Below are 16,394 nucleotides of genomic sequence, written 5' to 3' on the forward strand. Positions count from 1 at the left end.
GGATGAAGGATGGGGCATGATGGAGGATGAAGCATGGGGGATGATGGAGGATGATGGAGGATGAAGCATGGGGGATGATGGAGGATGACAGAGGGTGGAGGATGGAGGATGGAGGATGATGGAGGATGAAGCATGGAGGATGATGGAGTGTGGACAAGGATGGAGCATGGAGACTGGAGCATGGAGGTGTCCGGTTGGGCAGTGCCCATGGGGACAGTGCCACCAGCAGAGTGGGCAGGGCTCAGCCAGGCTGTGCCATGGCTGGAGCCAATGCCCAGCAGGAGCCCATTGCCCTGTCCCTGAATAAAGAGCCCATTCAGCTGTGAGGATGAGGAGTCACTGGCAGGGCACAGGGACAGCCCTGGGGACACCAGAGGTGGCACAGCAGGAGCTTGCTGACCCCCAGCTGGTCACCTCTGGGGACAAGATGTGCTCTTTGTACCCCATGAGGATGAGGGGATGTTGGCATCCCCAGAAGGGTGAGGCTGAAGGCCACTGTAGTGACCTTGGGGCACCTTTTCTGTCTGGCACTCCCAAACCCTGTGTCACCGCAGGGAGTGGGTGCTGAGCAGGTGGCACATGAGCTCCTGTCACCCAGGGAGAGCCCACTGGGCTGGGGACACTTTGGGTTGAGCTGGGGACACTTTGGGTTGGGCTGGGGACACTTTGGGTCAAGATGGGGACACTTTGGATTGAGCTGGGAACACTTTGGGTTGGGCTGGGGACACTTTGGGTCAAGATGGGGACACTTTGGATTGAGCTGGGGACACTTTGGGTTGGGCTGGGGACACTTTGGGTTGAGATGGGGACACTTTGGGTTGGGCTGGGCACACTTTGGGTCAAGATGGGGACACTTTGGATTGAGCTGGGGACACTTTGGGTTGGGCTGGGGACACTTTGGATTGAGCTGGGACACTTTGGGTCAAGATGGGCACACTTTGGGTCAAGATGGGGACACTTTGGATTGAGCTGGGAACACTTTGGGTCAGGATGGGGACACTTTGGATTGAGCTGGGCACACTTTGGATTGATCTGGGGACACTTTGGGTCAAGATGGGGACACTTTGGGTCAAGATGGGGACACTTTGGATTGAGCTGGGAACACTTTGGGTTGGGCTGGGGACACTTTGGATTGAGCTGGGGACACTTTGGGTCAAGATGGGGACACTTTGGGTCAAGATGGGGACACTTTGGATTGAGCTGGGAACACTTTGGGTCAGGATGGGGACACTTTGGGTCAAGATGGGGACACTTTGGATTGAGCTGGGAACACTTTGGGTTGGGCTGTGGACACTTTGGATTGAGCTGGGGACACTTTGGGTCAAGATGGGGACACTTTGGGTCAGGCTGGGGACACTTTGGGTTGGGCTGGGGACACTTTGGGTTGAGATGGGGACACTTTGGGTTGGGCTGGGCACACTTTGGGTCAAGATGGGGACACTTTGGATTGAGCTGGGGACACTTTGGGTTGGGCTGGGGACACTTTGGATTGAGCTGGGACACTTTGGGTCAAGATGGGCACACTTTGGGTCAAGATGGGGACACTTTGGATTGAGCTGGGAACACTTTGGGTTGGGCTGGGGACACTTTGGATTGAGCTGGGCACACTTTGGATTGATCTGGGGACACTTTGGGTCAAGATGGGGACACTTTGGGTCAAGATGGGGACACTTTGGATTGAGCTGGGAACACTTTGGGTTGGGCTGGGGACACTTTGGATTGAGCTGGGGACACTTTGGGTCAAGATGGGGACACTTTGGGTCAAGATGGGGACACTTTGGATTGAGCTGGGAACACTTTGGGTCAGGATGGGGACACTTTGGGTCAAGATGGGGACACTTTGGATTGAGCTGGGAACACTTTGGGTTGGGCTGTGGACACTTTGGATTGAGCTGGGGACACTTTGGGTCAAGATGGGGACACTTTGGGTCAGGCTGGGGACACTTTGGGTCAAGATGGGGACACTTTGGGTCAAGATGGGGACACTTTATGTTGGGCTGGGAACATTCTGGGTCAGGCTGGGGACACTTTGGGTTGGGCTGGGGACACTTTGGGTCAGGATGGGGACACTTTGGGTTGAGCTGAGGACACTTTGGATTAAACTGGGGACACTTTGGATTGAGCTGGGGACACTTTGTGTTGGGCTGGGGACACTTTGGATCGGGCTGGGGACACTTTGGGTCATGGTGGAGCTGATGTGGGACACAACCAGCAGAGTATGGGACACAAAAGGGACAGAACTGGAAGGCTTTGGGACATAATGGGGACACTAAAGGGCATGGCAGGGACGTGAGGAGGATGCTTTGGGACACAGTGGTGACACTTTGGGACACCTCAACGGCAGGTCAGTGTGTGCTGGGGGTTAGGGACACAGTGGGGGTGGCTGGGGTGTGAAGGGGACACTTAGGGACACAATAAGGGAGCTTTGTGACACAGCAGTGGCAATGGGGAGAGCTGTGAGGGTGCTTGGGGATGTACTGGGGACACTTTGGGGTGCAGTGGGGACACTTGGGGACATGAGGAGATACTTTGGGGCACAAAGGGACACTCCAGGGGTGAAGTGGGAGGTAGTTTGGGACACTTTGGGGTGCAGTTGGGACACTTTGGGACACAAGGAGATACTTTGGGGCACAAAGGGACACTCCAGGGGTGCAGTGGGAGGCAGTTTGGGACACTTTGGGGTGCAGTGGGGACACTTTGGGACACAAGGAGATACTTTGGGACACAAAGGGGCACTCCAGGAGTGCAGTGGGAGGCAGTTTGGGACACTTTGGGGAGCTTTGTTCTGCAGTGGGGACACTTTGGGACATGAGGGGAAGGGATGGGGCACAACAGGGACACTTTGGGGCACAAGGAGATACTTTGGGACACAAAAGGACACTCCAGGGGTGCAGTGGGAGGTAGTTTGGGACACCTTGGGGTGCAAGGAGATACTTGGGGACACAAAGGAATACTTCAGGGGTGTAGTGGGAGGTAGTTTGGGACACTTTGGGACACATTGGGGTGCAGTTGGGACACTTTGGGACACAAGGAGCCACTTTGGGGAACAAAGGAGCACTTCAGAGGTGCAGTGGGAGGTAGTTTGGGACACTTTGGGACACTTTATTCTTCAGTTGGGACACTTTGGGACACAAGGAGATACTTTAGGACACAAAGGATCACTCCAGGGGTGCAGTGGGAGGGAGTTTGGGACACTTTGGGGTGCAGTGGGGAGTCTTTGGGACAAAAGGAGCTACTTTGGGGCACAAAGGATCACTCTAGGGGTGCAGTGGGAGGTAGTTGGGGACACTTTGGGACACTTTATTCTTCAGTGGGGACACTTTGGGACACAAGGAGATACTTTAGGACACAAAGGAACACTTTGGGGTGCAGTTGGAACACTTTGGGACACAAGGAGATACTTTGGGGCACAAAGGAACACTTTGGGGTGCAGTTGGAACACTTTGGGACACAAAGGAACACTTTGGGGTGCAGTTGGGACACTTTGGGGTGCAAGGAGATACTTTGGGGCACAAAGGGACACTCCAGGGGTGCAGTGGGAGGCAGTTTGGGACACTTTGGGGTGCAGTTGGGACACTTTGGGACACAAGGAGATACTTTAGGACACAAAGGATCACTCCAGGGGTGCAGTGGGAGGTAGTTGGGGACACTTTGGGGTGCAGTTGGGACACTTTGGGACACAAGGAGATACTTTAGGACACAAAGGATCACTCCAGGGGTGCAGTGGGAGGTAGTTGGGGACACTTTGGGGTGCAGTTGGGACACTTTGGGACACAAGGAGGTACTTAAGACATGTTGGGACACTTTGGGGTGCAGTGGGGAGTCTTTGGGACAAAAGGAGATACTTTGGGGCACAAAGGGACACTCCAGGGGTGCAGTGGGAGGTAGTTTGGGACACAAAGGAACACTTTGGGGTGCAGTTGGGACACTTTGGGACACAAGGAGATACTTTAGGACACAAAGGAACACTCCAGGGGTGCAGTGGGAGGTAGTTGGGGACACTTTGGGGTGCAGTTGGGACACTTTGGGACACAAGGAGATACTTTGGGGCACAAAGGGACACTCCAGGGGTGCAGTGGGAGGCAGTTTGGGACACTTTGGGGTGCAGTTGGGACACTTTGGGACACAAGGAGATACTTTAGGACACAAAGGATCACTCCAGGGGTGCAGTGGGAGGTAGTTGGGGACACTTTGGGGTGCAGTTGGGACACTTTGGGACACAAGGAGATACTTTAGGACACAAAGGATCACTCCAGGGGTGCAGTGGGAGGTAGTTGGGGACACTTTGGGGTGCAGTTGGGACACTTTGGGACACAAGGAGGTACTTAAGACATGTTGGGACACTTTGGGGTGCAGTGGGGAGTCTTTGGGACAAAAGGAGATACTTTGGGGCACAAAGGGACACTCCAGGGGTGCAGTGGGAGGTAGTTTGGGACACAAAGGAACACTTTGGGGTGCAGTTGGGACACTTTGGGACACAAGGAGATACTTTAGGACACAAAGGAACACTCCAGGGGTGCAGTGGGAGGTAGTTGGGGACACTTTGGGGTGCAGTTGGGACACTTTGGGACACAAGGAGATACTTTGGGGCACAAAGGGACACTCCAGGGGTGCAGTGGGAGGCAGTTTGGGACACAATGGGGTGCAGTTGGGACACTTTGGGGTGCAAGGAGATACTTTGGGGCACAAAGGGACACTCCAGGGGTGCAGTGGGAGGCAGTTTGGGACACTTTGGGGTGCAGTTGGGACACTTTGGGACACAAGGAGATACTTTAGGACACAAAGGATCACTCCAGGGGTGCAGTGGGAGGTAGTTGGGGACACAAAGGAACACTTTGGGGTGCAGTTGGAACACTTTGGGACACAAGGAGATACTTTGGGGCACAAAGGAACACTCCAGGGGTGCCGTGGGAGGTAGTTTGGGACACTTTGGGGTGCAGTTGGGACACTTTGGGGTGCAAGGAGATACTTAGGACACTTTGGGACACTTTGGGGTGCAGTTGGGACATGTTGGGGTGCAAGGAGATACTTTGGGGCACAAAGGAACACTCCAGGGGTGCTGTGGGAGGCAGTTTGGGACACAAAGGAACACTCTGAGGTGCAGTTGGGACACTTTGGGGTGCAAGGAGATACTTAGGACACTTTGGGACACTTTGGGGTGCAGTTGGGGCACTTTGGGGTGCAGTTTGGGGCACTTTGGGACGCAAGGAGATACTTTAGGACACAAAGGAGCGCTCCAGGGGTGCAGTGGGAGGCAGTTTGGGATGCTTCGGGACGCAGCTGGGAAGCTTCGGCGGCCGCAGCAGACTCCGGGGCGGCGCCGGTGCCGTTGCCTGTGCCGGTGCCGGGGGCGGGGGCGGTGCCGGGGGCTGGGGCCGGTGCCGGGGGCGGGGGCGGTGGCGGAGCCGGGGGCGGGGGCTGGGGCCGGGCCGGGCCCCGCTGCCATCCCCGCTCGGCGCCCCCCGCCCTGGCTCCATCTTGTGCGCGGCCGCCGCGGAGCCGCTCCAGGTGCGGGACGGGACGGGACGGGACGGGACGGGACGGGACGGGACGGGACGGGACGGGGATGGGACGGGACGGGACGGGACGGGACTGGGACGGGACGGGGATGGGACGGGACGGGACGGGACGGGGATGGGAATCGCTGGCACCTACCGGGGGTGGGGCGAGCAGGACCCCGCGGGACGGGAAGGGGACCCCGGGGCGGACCCTCCCCACACCCTGGGACCTTCCCCACGCAGAGATCCCCACGCAGCAGCCCCGGGACCCCTGGGACTGGTCTCCCTCTCACCCCCTCCCCCCCCCCCCCCCCAACGCTGTAGGGGACCTCCAGAGTGACACCCCCCCCACCCCCCCCCCCCTCGGAGCAAGACCCCCCCCAGGACCCCTCAACCTCTAGATGCTCACAGCACCCCCAGGCAGCGACCCTTCCTCCCCAGGGCATCGCTGGGACCACCAAACCCTCCCAGACCTCCCCCCGGACCCTCTCCACCCCCCCCCCCCCACACCCAGCAGCACCCTCGAAACCCACCGAGACCCCTTCCGCCCCCCCCCCAGCATCTTCCCGGGGCCCCTCCAGACCCTCCCAGCAGCGACCACCCCTTCGCAGGGCCCCTCGGAGCCCCTCCCCCAGCAGACCCTCACAGTGCCCCCCGCGGACCCCCACCCACAGCAGCATCTCCCTTCCCCCCACCCCGACCCTCCTATTAGGTCACCCCCCCCAGCTCGACCCTCACAAGGATCCCCCCCCCCAGCATTAACACCCCCAAACCCTTCACAGAACTCCCCCAGACCCTCCCCAGTCCTCACAGGGTGTCCACCGTGACCCCCCCCATTAGGACACCGCCACCCTCCAGCCTCACATGGACCCCCCCTGCCCCCCCCAACATTGACAGCCCCCCCAGAACCTTCATAGAACACCCCCAAGCCCTCCCCACCAGCAACTGCACCCCCCAGATCCTCACAGGGTATCCCCCTGGACCCCCCCCACCAGGACACCCCTCCCTGAGCCTCACAGAGACCCCCAAAGACCCTCACAGGCTACCCCTGGACTGTGTCAGGTCCGTGTGTGTCCCCCCCCCAAGCAGTTACCTCCCCCTCCCCACAGCTCCTCACAGGAGCTCCCACTCCGGACAACCCCCAAGTGGGAAACTCCCCCCCCCCGACACAGGGACTCCCCCTCGAGACCCCTTCAGCAGCAACCCACCCCCCCCAGACGCTAACAGGGCCCCCCCAGACCCCCCCCTGCTGCAGCAGTGCCCTCCCAATAGATGCTCAAAGACCCTCCCCCCAAGCGACACCCCCCTCCCAGACACCAACAGGGACCCCCCCCCCTGCAGCAGCAGTGCCCTCCCAATAGATGCTCAAAGACGCCCCCCAAGAGACCCCCCCCTCCCAGACACCAACAAGGACCCCCCAGACCTCCCCCTGCTGCAGCAGTGCCCTCCCAATAGATGCTCAAAGACCCCCCCCAAGCGACACCCCCTAGACACTAACAGGGCCCCCCAGACCCCCCCCCTGCAGCAGCAGTGCCCTCCCAATACATGCTCAAAGACCCCCCCCAAACACCAACAGGGCCCCCCCAGACCCCCCCCCCTGCTGCAGCAGTGCCCTTGCAATAGATGCTCAAAGACCCCCCCCCAAACACCAACAGGGCCCCCCCAGACCTCCCCCTGCAGCAGCAGTGCCCTCCCAATAGATGCTCAAAGACCCCCCCCAAGAGACCCCCCCCTCCCAGACACCAACAAGGTCCCCCCAGACCTCCCCCTGCAGCAGCAGTGCCCTCCCAATAGATGCTCAAAGACCCCCCCCAAGAGACACCCCCTAGACACTAACAGGGCCCCCCAGACCCCCCCCTGCAGCAGCAGTGCCCTTGCAATAGATGCTCAAAGACCCCCCCCAAACACCAACAGGGCCCCCCCAGACCCCCCCCCTGCTGCAGCAGTGCCCTTGCAATAGATGCTCAAAGACCCCCCCCAAACACCAACAGGGCCCCCCCAGACCTCCCCCTGCAGCAGCAGTGCCCTCCCAATAGATGCTCAAAGACCCCCCCCCAAGAGACCCCCCCCTCCCAGACACCAACAAGGTCCCCCCAGACCTCCCCCTGCAGCAGCAGTGCCCTCCCAATAGATGCTCAAAGACCCCCCCCAAGAGACACCCCCTAGACACTAACAGGGCCCCCCAGACCCCCCCCCTGCAGCAGCAGTGCCCTCCCAATACATGCTCAAAGACCCCCCCCACACACCAACAGGGCCCCCCCAGACCCCCCCCCTGCTGCAGCAGTGCCCTTGCAATAGATGCTCAAAGACCCCCCCCAAACACCAACAGGGCCCCCCCAGACCTCCCCCTGCAGCAGCAGTGCCCTCCCAATAGATGCTCAAAGACCCCCCCCAAGAGACACCCCCCTCCCAGACACCAACAAGGACCCCCCAGACCCCCTCCTGCAGCAGCAGTGCCCTCCCAATAGATGCTCAAAGACCCCCCCCAAGAGACACCCCCCAGACACTAACAGGGACCCCCCCAGCCCCCCCCCCCGCAGCAGCAGTGCCCTCTCAATAGATGCTCAAAGACCCCCCCCCCCACAAGAGACACCCCCCCCAGCCCCTCACAGCCACCGTCTCCCCCTCCCCCACTTAGTGCCACAGGACCCCCCCCCCAGTGCTCGACTCTGCACAGGCAGAAGCCACCCCCAACCCAGCCCAGCACTGGGACTCCCCATCCCCCCACTCCTCCCCTCCCCCCGGGGCTGTCACACCCCCTGTGGCTGTCGCACCCCACCCCCAGAGCTGTCACTACCCCCCCCCAGAGCTGTCCCCCCCCCAGCCCCAGGCACCAAGGGGTTACCACACCAAACCAGCTCCGGTGCCCAAAATCCTTCTTAAGGCTTTAATCGCAGTGGGAAAGGGATGGGAGAGGAAGGAGGGGGAGGGACAGGGCCACAGTGTGCCCCCCCCCCCCCCCCCCCCCGATCCGTCCCCAGCCCTGCCTGGGGGGAGGGGGGGGAGGGGGCGCAGGGATAAGTGCAGCCAAATCACTCAACCTGGCCTCAAGCGTGATGGGATTTAACAGCTGGGGGGGGGGGGGGGGAAGAGGCTGGAGGTTTGGGGGGGGCACGTCTGGCACACCCCCCCCGCCGGGGGCGGCCCCCCCCCGGGCATTAGTCAGGGTGCAAAGGTCGCTGTTTGCATGCCCGGCGCGGAAGTGGCACCTCCTGCTGTGCCAGTCCCGGCCCCCCCCCCGGCGGTGGCTCCTGGCTGGCAGCAGGTAGGGAGAGCAGGGCTGGGGCCCCCCCACCCCCACAGCATGGGGGGGCTCTGCCCTGAGCCTGGGTGGGCACCGACCGGGGACCCCTGCTGTGGTGCAGGGATGCCAGCTGGCCCCTGGGCCACAGGTGGGGACAGGGACACAGGGACCCTGTGGTGGTGTTGGGGAGGGCTGTGGGGTCCCCATGGCTGTCTGGGGTCTGGGGTCTTGGGGTCCCTATAGCCCCACAGGGACCAGGCTCTGAGGGTCCCCATACAGACTGGTTTTGGGGGTCCCCCACAGCCCACAGGGACCTGGTGTCCCATGGGCACAGAGGCAAGGCGGGGGGTGGGGGGCACAGGAGTGGGCTCTGGGGTCCCCATGGTGTCACAGGGATCAGGCTCTGGGGGTCCCCACAGGAGTGGGCTCTGGGGTCCCCATGGTCTCACAGGGACTGAGCTCTGGGGGTCCCCACAGGAGTGGGCTCTGGGGTCCCCATGGTGTCATAGGGACCAGGCTCTGGGGGTCCCCACAGGAGTGAGCTCTGGGGTCCCTATGGTCTCACAGGGACTGGGCTCTGGGGGTCCCCACAGGAGTGGGCTCTGGGGTCCCCATGGTGTCATAGGGACCAGGCTCTGGGGGTCCCCATAGGACTGAGCTCTGGGGTCCCCATGGTCTCACAGGGCCTGGGCTCTGGGGGTCCCCACAGGAGTGGGCTCTGGGGTCTCAGTGGTGTCATAGGGACCAGGCTCTAGGGGTCCCCACAGGAGTGAGCTTTGGGGGTCCCCATAGGACTGAGCTCTGAGGTCCCCATGGTCTCACAGGACCAGATTCTGGGGGTCCTCATAGGGACAGGGCTCTAGGGGTCCCCACAGGAGTGAGCTTTGGGGGTCTCCATTGGTATCAGGCTCTGGGGGTCCCCCACAGCTCCATGTGGCCCTCGTTCTCCTTCACCCAGCTCCTGCCCTGTGTCACCATGGCCACAGCGGTGGGGTGGGGGCAGCCCCCCCACATCCCGTGGCTGAACCCTTGCTTCACCCCACACAAAACATTTCCCCTCCCCCTCATGCCCCCATCCTGGGCCACACTGGCACTGGAAGGGTGCCCTGGGGCAGGGATCCATCTGTGGGTAACACCGAGTCCTAGCCTGGCATTTTGGGCTGCAGGGCAGGGTGGGAAGAGCATCTGTGGGGTACCAACCTCTGCTCGGCCCCCCTGGCACCGCAGAGCCTGCTGTGCTGAGATGGCACCGGGCGCCTGAGTGCCCCTTGGTGGGGACCAGCCATGGAGACTGTCGTCATCGTGGCCATCGGGGTGCTGGCCACCATCTTCCTGGCATCCTTCGTGGCGCTGGTGGTGGTCTGCCGGCAGCGGTACTGCCACCCCAAGGACCTGCGGCACCACTACGACACCAAGTGAGTGACAGCCTGGTGGCCTTGTCCTTGTCCCCACTAGGGGAGGGCTGCCAGGGAGGGACCCCATGGGCTGGGGGCAGTGCTGGGGGCGTCCACCCTAATAAAGAGCAGTGCTGGGGGCATCCGCCGTAATAAAGGGCAGTGCTGGGGGCACAACCAGCACTGTAAGGTGGGCAATGCTGGGGGCACAACCAGCAGCATCAGGAGGGCAGTGCTGGGGGCACAACCAGCACTGTCAGGAGGGCAATGCTGGGGGCACAACCAGCAGCATCAGGAGGGCAGTGCTGGGGGCACAACCAGCAGCATCAGGAGGGCAGTGCTGGGGGCACAACCAGCTGCATCAGGAGGGCAGTGCTGGGGGCACAACCAGCAGCATCAGGAGGGCAATGCTGGGGGCACAACCAGCACTGTCAGGAGGGCAGTGCTGGGGGCACAACCAGCAGCATCAGGAGGGCAATGCTGGGGGCACAACCAGCACTGTAAGGAGGGCAATGCTGGGGGCACAGCCAGCACTGTAAGGAGGGCAATGCTGGGGGCACAGCCAGCACTGTAAGGAGGGCAATGCTGGGGGCACAACCAGCACTGTAAGGAGGGCAATGCTGGGGGCACAACCAGCACTGTCAGGAGGGCAATGATGGGGACACAACCAGCACTGTAAGGAGGGCAATGATGGGGGCACAACCAGCACTGTCAGGAGGGCAATGATGGGGACACAACCAGCACTGTAAGGAGGGCAATGCTGGGGGCACAACCAGCAGCATGAGGAGGGCAATGCTGGGGGCACAACCAGCACTGTAAGGAGGGCAATGATGGAGCACAACCAGCACTGTAACGAGGGCAATGATGGGGGCACAACCAGCAGCATCAGGAGGGCAGTGCTGGGGGCACAACCAGCACTGTAACGAGGGCAATGATGGGGGCACAACCAGCAGCATCAGGAGGGCAGTGCTGGGGGCACAACCAGCACTGTCAGAAGGGCAATGCTGGGGGCACAACCAGCAGCATCAGGAGGGCAGTGCTGGGGGCACAACCAGCACTGTCAGGAGGGCAATGCTGGGGGCACAACCAGCACTGTAAGGAGGGCAATGATGGGGCACAACCAGCACTGCCAGGAGGGCAATGCTGGGGGCACAACCAGCAGCATCAGGAGGGCAATGCTGGGGGCACAACCAGCAGCATGAGGAGGGCAGTGCTGGGGGCACAACCAGCAGCACAGGCAGTTGGGCTGTGGAGGGAGCCTGTCCCCAGAGGTGTCCCTGGTGCTCCCAACAGACCTATCGTGGACCTGATGGGCACCAGCGAGACGCCCTCGGAGCCCTCGGAGCTGGAGCTGGACGATGTAGTCATCACCAACCCCCACATCGAGGCCATCCTGGAGAACGAGGACTGGGTGGAGGATGCCTCGTAAGTGTCTGTGCCCCCCTGCTGTGCCCTGTGTCCCCTCCAGCGCTGCTGGGCACCTCCAGCCTCCCCATCACGGGACACAGGCAGCAGAGCTGGGGGGGGTCACCGAGCCATGGCTGGCCCCAAGAAGGGGTAGTCCTTAAGTGCCTCTGGGTGGGAATGTCCCCAGGGGTCTGGGGGACACAGAGGGTGGGCAGGCAGTGGTGAGGGCATGAGAGGTGAGGATGGAAGGAGTGCACCTGGGTTCAACAAGAGCAAGTGCAGGGTTCTGCAGCTGGGCCAGGGCAATCCTCATCATCAGTACAGGGTGAGGAGGAGACAGAAAGCAGCCCTGGGGAAAAGGACTTGGGGGTGGTGTGGGGGAGAAGCTGGGCAGGAGCAGGCAGTGTGAGCTGGCAGCACAGAAGGCCACTGGCAGCCTGGGCTGCATCCAAAGGTGCTTTGGCAGCAGATCCAGAGAGGGAATTCCACCACTTGGCTCTGGGGAGGCTTCACCTGCAGTGCTGCAGCCAGCTCTGGAGCCCTCAGTGCAGGAAGGACATGGAGCTGCTGGAGCAGGTCCAGAGGAGGCCATGAAAGTGATCAGGGGCTTGGAGCAGCTCTGCTGTGGGGACAGGCTGAGGGAGCTGGGGGTGTGCAGCCTGGAGAGGAGAAGGCTCAGGGAGACCTAATAGCAGCCTGCCAGGACCTGAAGGGGCTACAAGAAGGCTGCAGAGGGACTGCTCCTAAAGGCCTGCAGGGACAGGATGAGGACAATGGCTGCAAAGCAGAGCAGAGCAGACTGAGATTGGATGTGAGGGATAAGTTCTGCACCAGGAGGCTGCTGGAACACTGCAGCAGGTTGCCCAGGGAGGTGGCTGAGGCCTCAACCCTGGAGATACTCAAGGTGAGGCTGGGCAGGGCTGTGGGCAACCTGCTCTAGCTGAGGATGTCCCTGCTAAGTGCAGGGGCTTGGACTGGCTGAGCCTTGCAGGTCCCTTCCAGCCCAGCCCCTTCTGTTTCATGCCCTCCCTCTCCACAGGGGTCTGGTGTCCCACTGCATCGCCATCCTGAAGGTGAGTCCAAGAGGTGGCACCGGTGGTGCTGGTGGCACTGAGTGCCCAACCCTGGCCTCACTCCCACTGTGTCCCACTCTGCCCTGCAGATCTGCCACACGCTGACAGAGAAGCTGGTGGCCATGACCATGGGCTCAGGTGCCCGAGTGAAGTCCCCTGCCAGCCTTGGTGACATCATTGTGGTGGCCAAACGCATCAGCCCCAGGTGACAGGGGGACCCTGGTGTTCTGGAGGGGGGGGGGGGGAGGGGTGATGGAGAGTGCCACCGTGGTGTCCCTCCAGCTTAACACCATCCCCACCACCAGGGTGGACGATGTGGTGAGATCCATGTACCCGCCGCTGGACCCCAAGCTGCTGGATGCCAGGTGACACAGGGACCCTCCCCGGGTGTGAGGGGGGGAGACAGAACACCCACGGGTGGGGACACCAATGCCACCCCATGCCATGCACCAGGGGCCAAATGCTGCGGGGTGGGCAGGCAGCATGGGCACTGCTGGGGGGGACCTCCACAACTCTACTGCTGGGGAACCTGAGACAGGAGCTGTCCTCCAAGGGGGGGGGGGGGGCAAAGCCACCACCTGTGCCCAGGTGTGGGGCTAGGAGGTGACCCAGGGGATCAGTGCCAGGCCCAGTCCTGTTTCCTATCTTCATTGCTGATCTGGATGAGGAGACTGAGTCCAGCATCAGTCAGTTTGCAGACAACACCAAGCTGGGAGCAAGTGTGGGTCTGTTAGAGGGCAGGAGGGCTCTGCAGAGGGACCTGGGCAGGCTGCACAGATGGGCACAGTCCAGTGCCAGGAGTTTTAACAAGGCCAAGTGCCAGGTTCTGCACTTTGGCCACAATGCAGAGCTACAGGCTGGGGACAGTGTGGCTGAAGAGCAGGCAGGCAGAGAGGGACCTGAGGGTGCTGGTAGATAGTAGCTGAAGATGAGGCAGCAGTGCCCAGGTGGGCAGCAGAGCCAATGGCATCCTGGGCTGGCTCAGGAGCAGTGTGGGCAGCAGGACCAGGGCAATCCTATGAGGAGAGGCTGAGGGAGCTGGGGGGGTGCAGCCTGCAGCAGAGGAGGCTCAGGGCAGAGCTCATTGCTGCTGCAGCTGCCTGCAGGGAGGCTGTAGCCAGGTGGGGTTGGGCTCTGCTGCCAGGCAGCCAGCGACAGAAGAAGGGGACACAGCCTGAAGCTGTGGCAGGGCAGGTCTAGGCTGGATGTTAGGAGGAAGTTGTTGGCAGAGAGAGTGATTGGCATTGGAATGGGCTGCCCAGGGAGGTGGTGGAGTGGCTGTGGCTGGAGGTGTTGCAGCCAAGCCTGGCTGGGGCACTTAGTGCCATGGTCTGGTTGGTTGGGCAGGGCTGGGTGCTAGGTTGGGCTGCAGGAGCTTGGAGCTCTCTGCCAACCTGCTTGGTTCTATGATTCCATGATTCCAGCTGCCCCAAAGAGCTGCTGCAGATCCCTCTGGGGCACCCAGGACTCCCCCCTCTGATCCCCAGGCACTGCCTCAATTCCCTCCTGCAGCTGCAGACTGCAAAGGATGAAAATCACAATTCCACCTGCGGGGCTGCATCAGGGCACCAGTGCCAGCAGCTCTGGGGGCATACAGCAGTGCCAGCAGCTCTGGGGACATGCCCCAATGCCAGCAGCTCTGGGGGCATACAGCAGTGCCAGCAGCTCTGGGGGCATACAGCAGTGCCAGCAGCTCTGGGGGCATACAACAGTGCCAGCAGCTCTGGGGACACAGCAGTGCCAGCAGCTCTGGGGGCATACAGCAGTGCCAGCAGCTCTGGGGACACAGCAGTGCCAGCAGCTCTGGGGCCACACAGCAGTGCCAGCAGCTCTGGGGACACAGCAGTGCCAGCAGCTCTGGGTGCATACACCAGTGCCAGCAGCTCTAGGGACATGCCCCAGTGCCAGCAGCTCTAGGGACATGCCCCAATGCCAGCAGCTCTGGGCGCATACAGCAGTGCCAGCAGCTCTGGGGACATGCCCCAGTGCCAGCAGCTCCAGGGACACAGCAGTGCCAGCAGCTCTGGGGACATGCCCCAGTGCCAGCAGCTCCAGGGACACAGCAGTGCCAGCAGCTCTGGGGACATGCCCCAGTGCCAGCAGCTCCAGGGACACACCAGTGCCACCAGCTCTGGGGACACAGCAGTGCCAGCAGCTCTAGGGACATGCCCCAGTGCCAGCAGCTCCGGGGACACACCAGTGCCAGCAGCTCTGGGGACATGCCCCAGTGCCAGCAGCTCTAGGGACATGCCCCAATGCCAGCAGCTCTGGGGACATGCCCCAGTGCCAGCAGCTCTAGGGACATGCCCCAATGCCAGCAGCTCTGGGGGCATACAGCAGTGCCAGCAGTCCTGGGGACATGCCCCAGTGCCAGCAGCTCCAGGGACACAGCAGTGCCAGCAGCTCTGGGGACATGCCCCAGTGCCAGCAGCTCTCACAGCAAAAGAGACTGGCACTGGCATGTGCTGCCCGGGGAGGTGGCAGAGTCCCCATCCCTAGAGGTGCTCAGAAGGAGCCTGCAAGAGGTGCTCAGTGCCAGGGGTTAGCTGAGCAGCAGGTGTTCGGTGCTGGGCTGGGCTGGATGCTCTCAGTGGCCTCTTGCAGGCTCCTTCTGAGTGTGGGGGAGGTGAAGGGGTTGGAGGTGTCTAGGAAGGGAGGGTTGAGGGGGTTAGGAGGGGCTTAAAGGAGAGAGTGGGAGTTGGGGGGGTTGAGGAGGTTGGAGTGTCTAGTAAGGGAGGGCTGAGGGGGTTAGGAGGGGCTTGAATGGGGAGTGGGAGTTTGAGGGGGTTGGGGTGTCTAGGAAGGGAGGGTTGGGAGGGGTTGGAGGGGCTTGAGTGGGGAGTGGGAGTTTGGGGGGGTTGAGGAGGTTGGAGGTGTCTAGGAAGGGAGGGTGAAGGGGGTTAGAGGGGCTTGAAGGGGAGAGTGGGAGTTGGGGGGGTTGAAGGTGTCTAGGAAGGGAGGGTTGAGGGGGGTTGGAGGGGCTTGAGTGGGGAGTGAGAGTTTGGGGGGGTTGAAGGGGTTGGAGATATCTAGGAAGGGAGGGTTGGGAGGGGTTGGAGGGGCTTGAGTGGGGAGTGGGAGTTTGGGGGGGTTGAGGGGGTTGGAGGTGTCTAGGAAGGGAAGGTGAAGGGGGTTAGAGGGGCTTGAAGGGGAGAGTGGGAGCTGGGGGGATTGAAGGTGTCTAGGAAGGGAGGGTTGGGAGGGGTTGGAGGGGCTTGAGTGGGAAGTGGGAGTTTGGGGGGGTTGAAGGGGTTGGAGATATCTAGGAAGGGAGGGTTGGGAGGGGTTGGAGGGGCTTGAGTGGTTCGTGGTTCGTTCTGACCCCACCGCCTCCGTGTGCCCCCCAGGGCGGCCGCGCTGCTGCTGTCGGTCAGCCACCTGGTGCTGGTGACCCGCAGCGCCTGCCGCCAGCCTGCTGCCCGCCACTGGGTCGAGCGCTCGCTGGCAGCCGCCGAGGAGCACATGGCAGTGCTGCGCCAGGCTGCCCTGGCCACCGAGAGCCCGCCGGGCACCGAGCCCCTCCGCCAGGAGCAGTCTGCCATCTGAGCGCCCCTGCCCCCCAATAAACCACCTGCCGCTGCAGCCTGCCCCCGGGCGGGGAGCCGGGGGGGTGGGGGGGGCTAGGGAGGGAGGGTTGGGAGGGGTTGGAGGGGTCTAGGAAGGGAGGGTTGAGAGGGGTTGGAGGGGTCTAGGAAGGGAGGGTTGGGAGGGGTTGGAGGGATCTAGGAAGGGAGGGTTGAGCGGGTTAGGAGGAGCTTGAATGGGGAGTGGGAGTTGG

General features: G+C 62.0%; 1 protein-coding gene across 1 annotated transcript; it reads left to right on the forward strand.

Moving 5' to 3' along the window:
- The first annotated feature begins 5,395 nt into the window (after positions 1-5,395).
- On the forward strand, positions 5,396-16,198 carry TMEM98 (transmembrane protein 98). The gene is made up of 7 exons (XM_064174225.1): positions 5,396-5,508; positions 9,970-10,157; positions 11,430-11,561; positions 12,583-12,616; positions 12,706-12,821; positions 12,922-12,981; positions 15,964-16,198. The coding sequence occupies exons 2-7, from the start codon at positions 10,027-10,029 to the stop codon at positions 16,160-16,162; spliced, it is 672 nt and encodes a 223-aa protein (XP_064030295.1). The 5' UTR covers positions 5,396-5,508; positions 9,970-10,026; the 3' UTR covers positions 16,163-16,198.
- The last annotated feature ends 196 nt before the right edge of the window (positions 16,199-16,394 follow it).

This window comes from Pogoniulus pusillus, chromosome 40 (assembly GCF_015220805.1).
Source record: "Pogoniulus pusillus isolate bPogPus1 chromosome 40, bPogPus1.pri, whole genome shotgun sequence".
In the NCBI taxonomy this organism is placed as follows: Eukaryota; Metazoa; Chordata; class Aves; order Piciformes; family Lybiidae; genus Pogoniulus; species Pogoniulus pusillus.

Bases quoted from the DNA above. Each gene is read 5' to 3' on its own strand.
- TMEM98 (XM_064174225.1), top strand. From the start codon at position 10,027: ATGGAGACTGTCGTCATCGTGGCCATCGGGGTGCTGGCCACCATCTTC. The intron at 12,822-12,921 runs GTGACAGGGGGA...CCCCACCACCAG, and splicing joins GCCAAACGCATCAGCCCCAG to GGTGGACGATGTGGTGAGAT. The intron at 12,982-15,963 runs GTGACACAGGGA...TGTGCCCCCCAG, and splicing joins CCCAAGCTGCTGGATGCCAG to GGCGGCCGCGCTGCTGCTGT.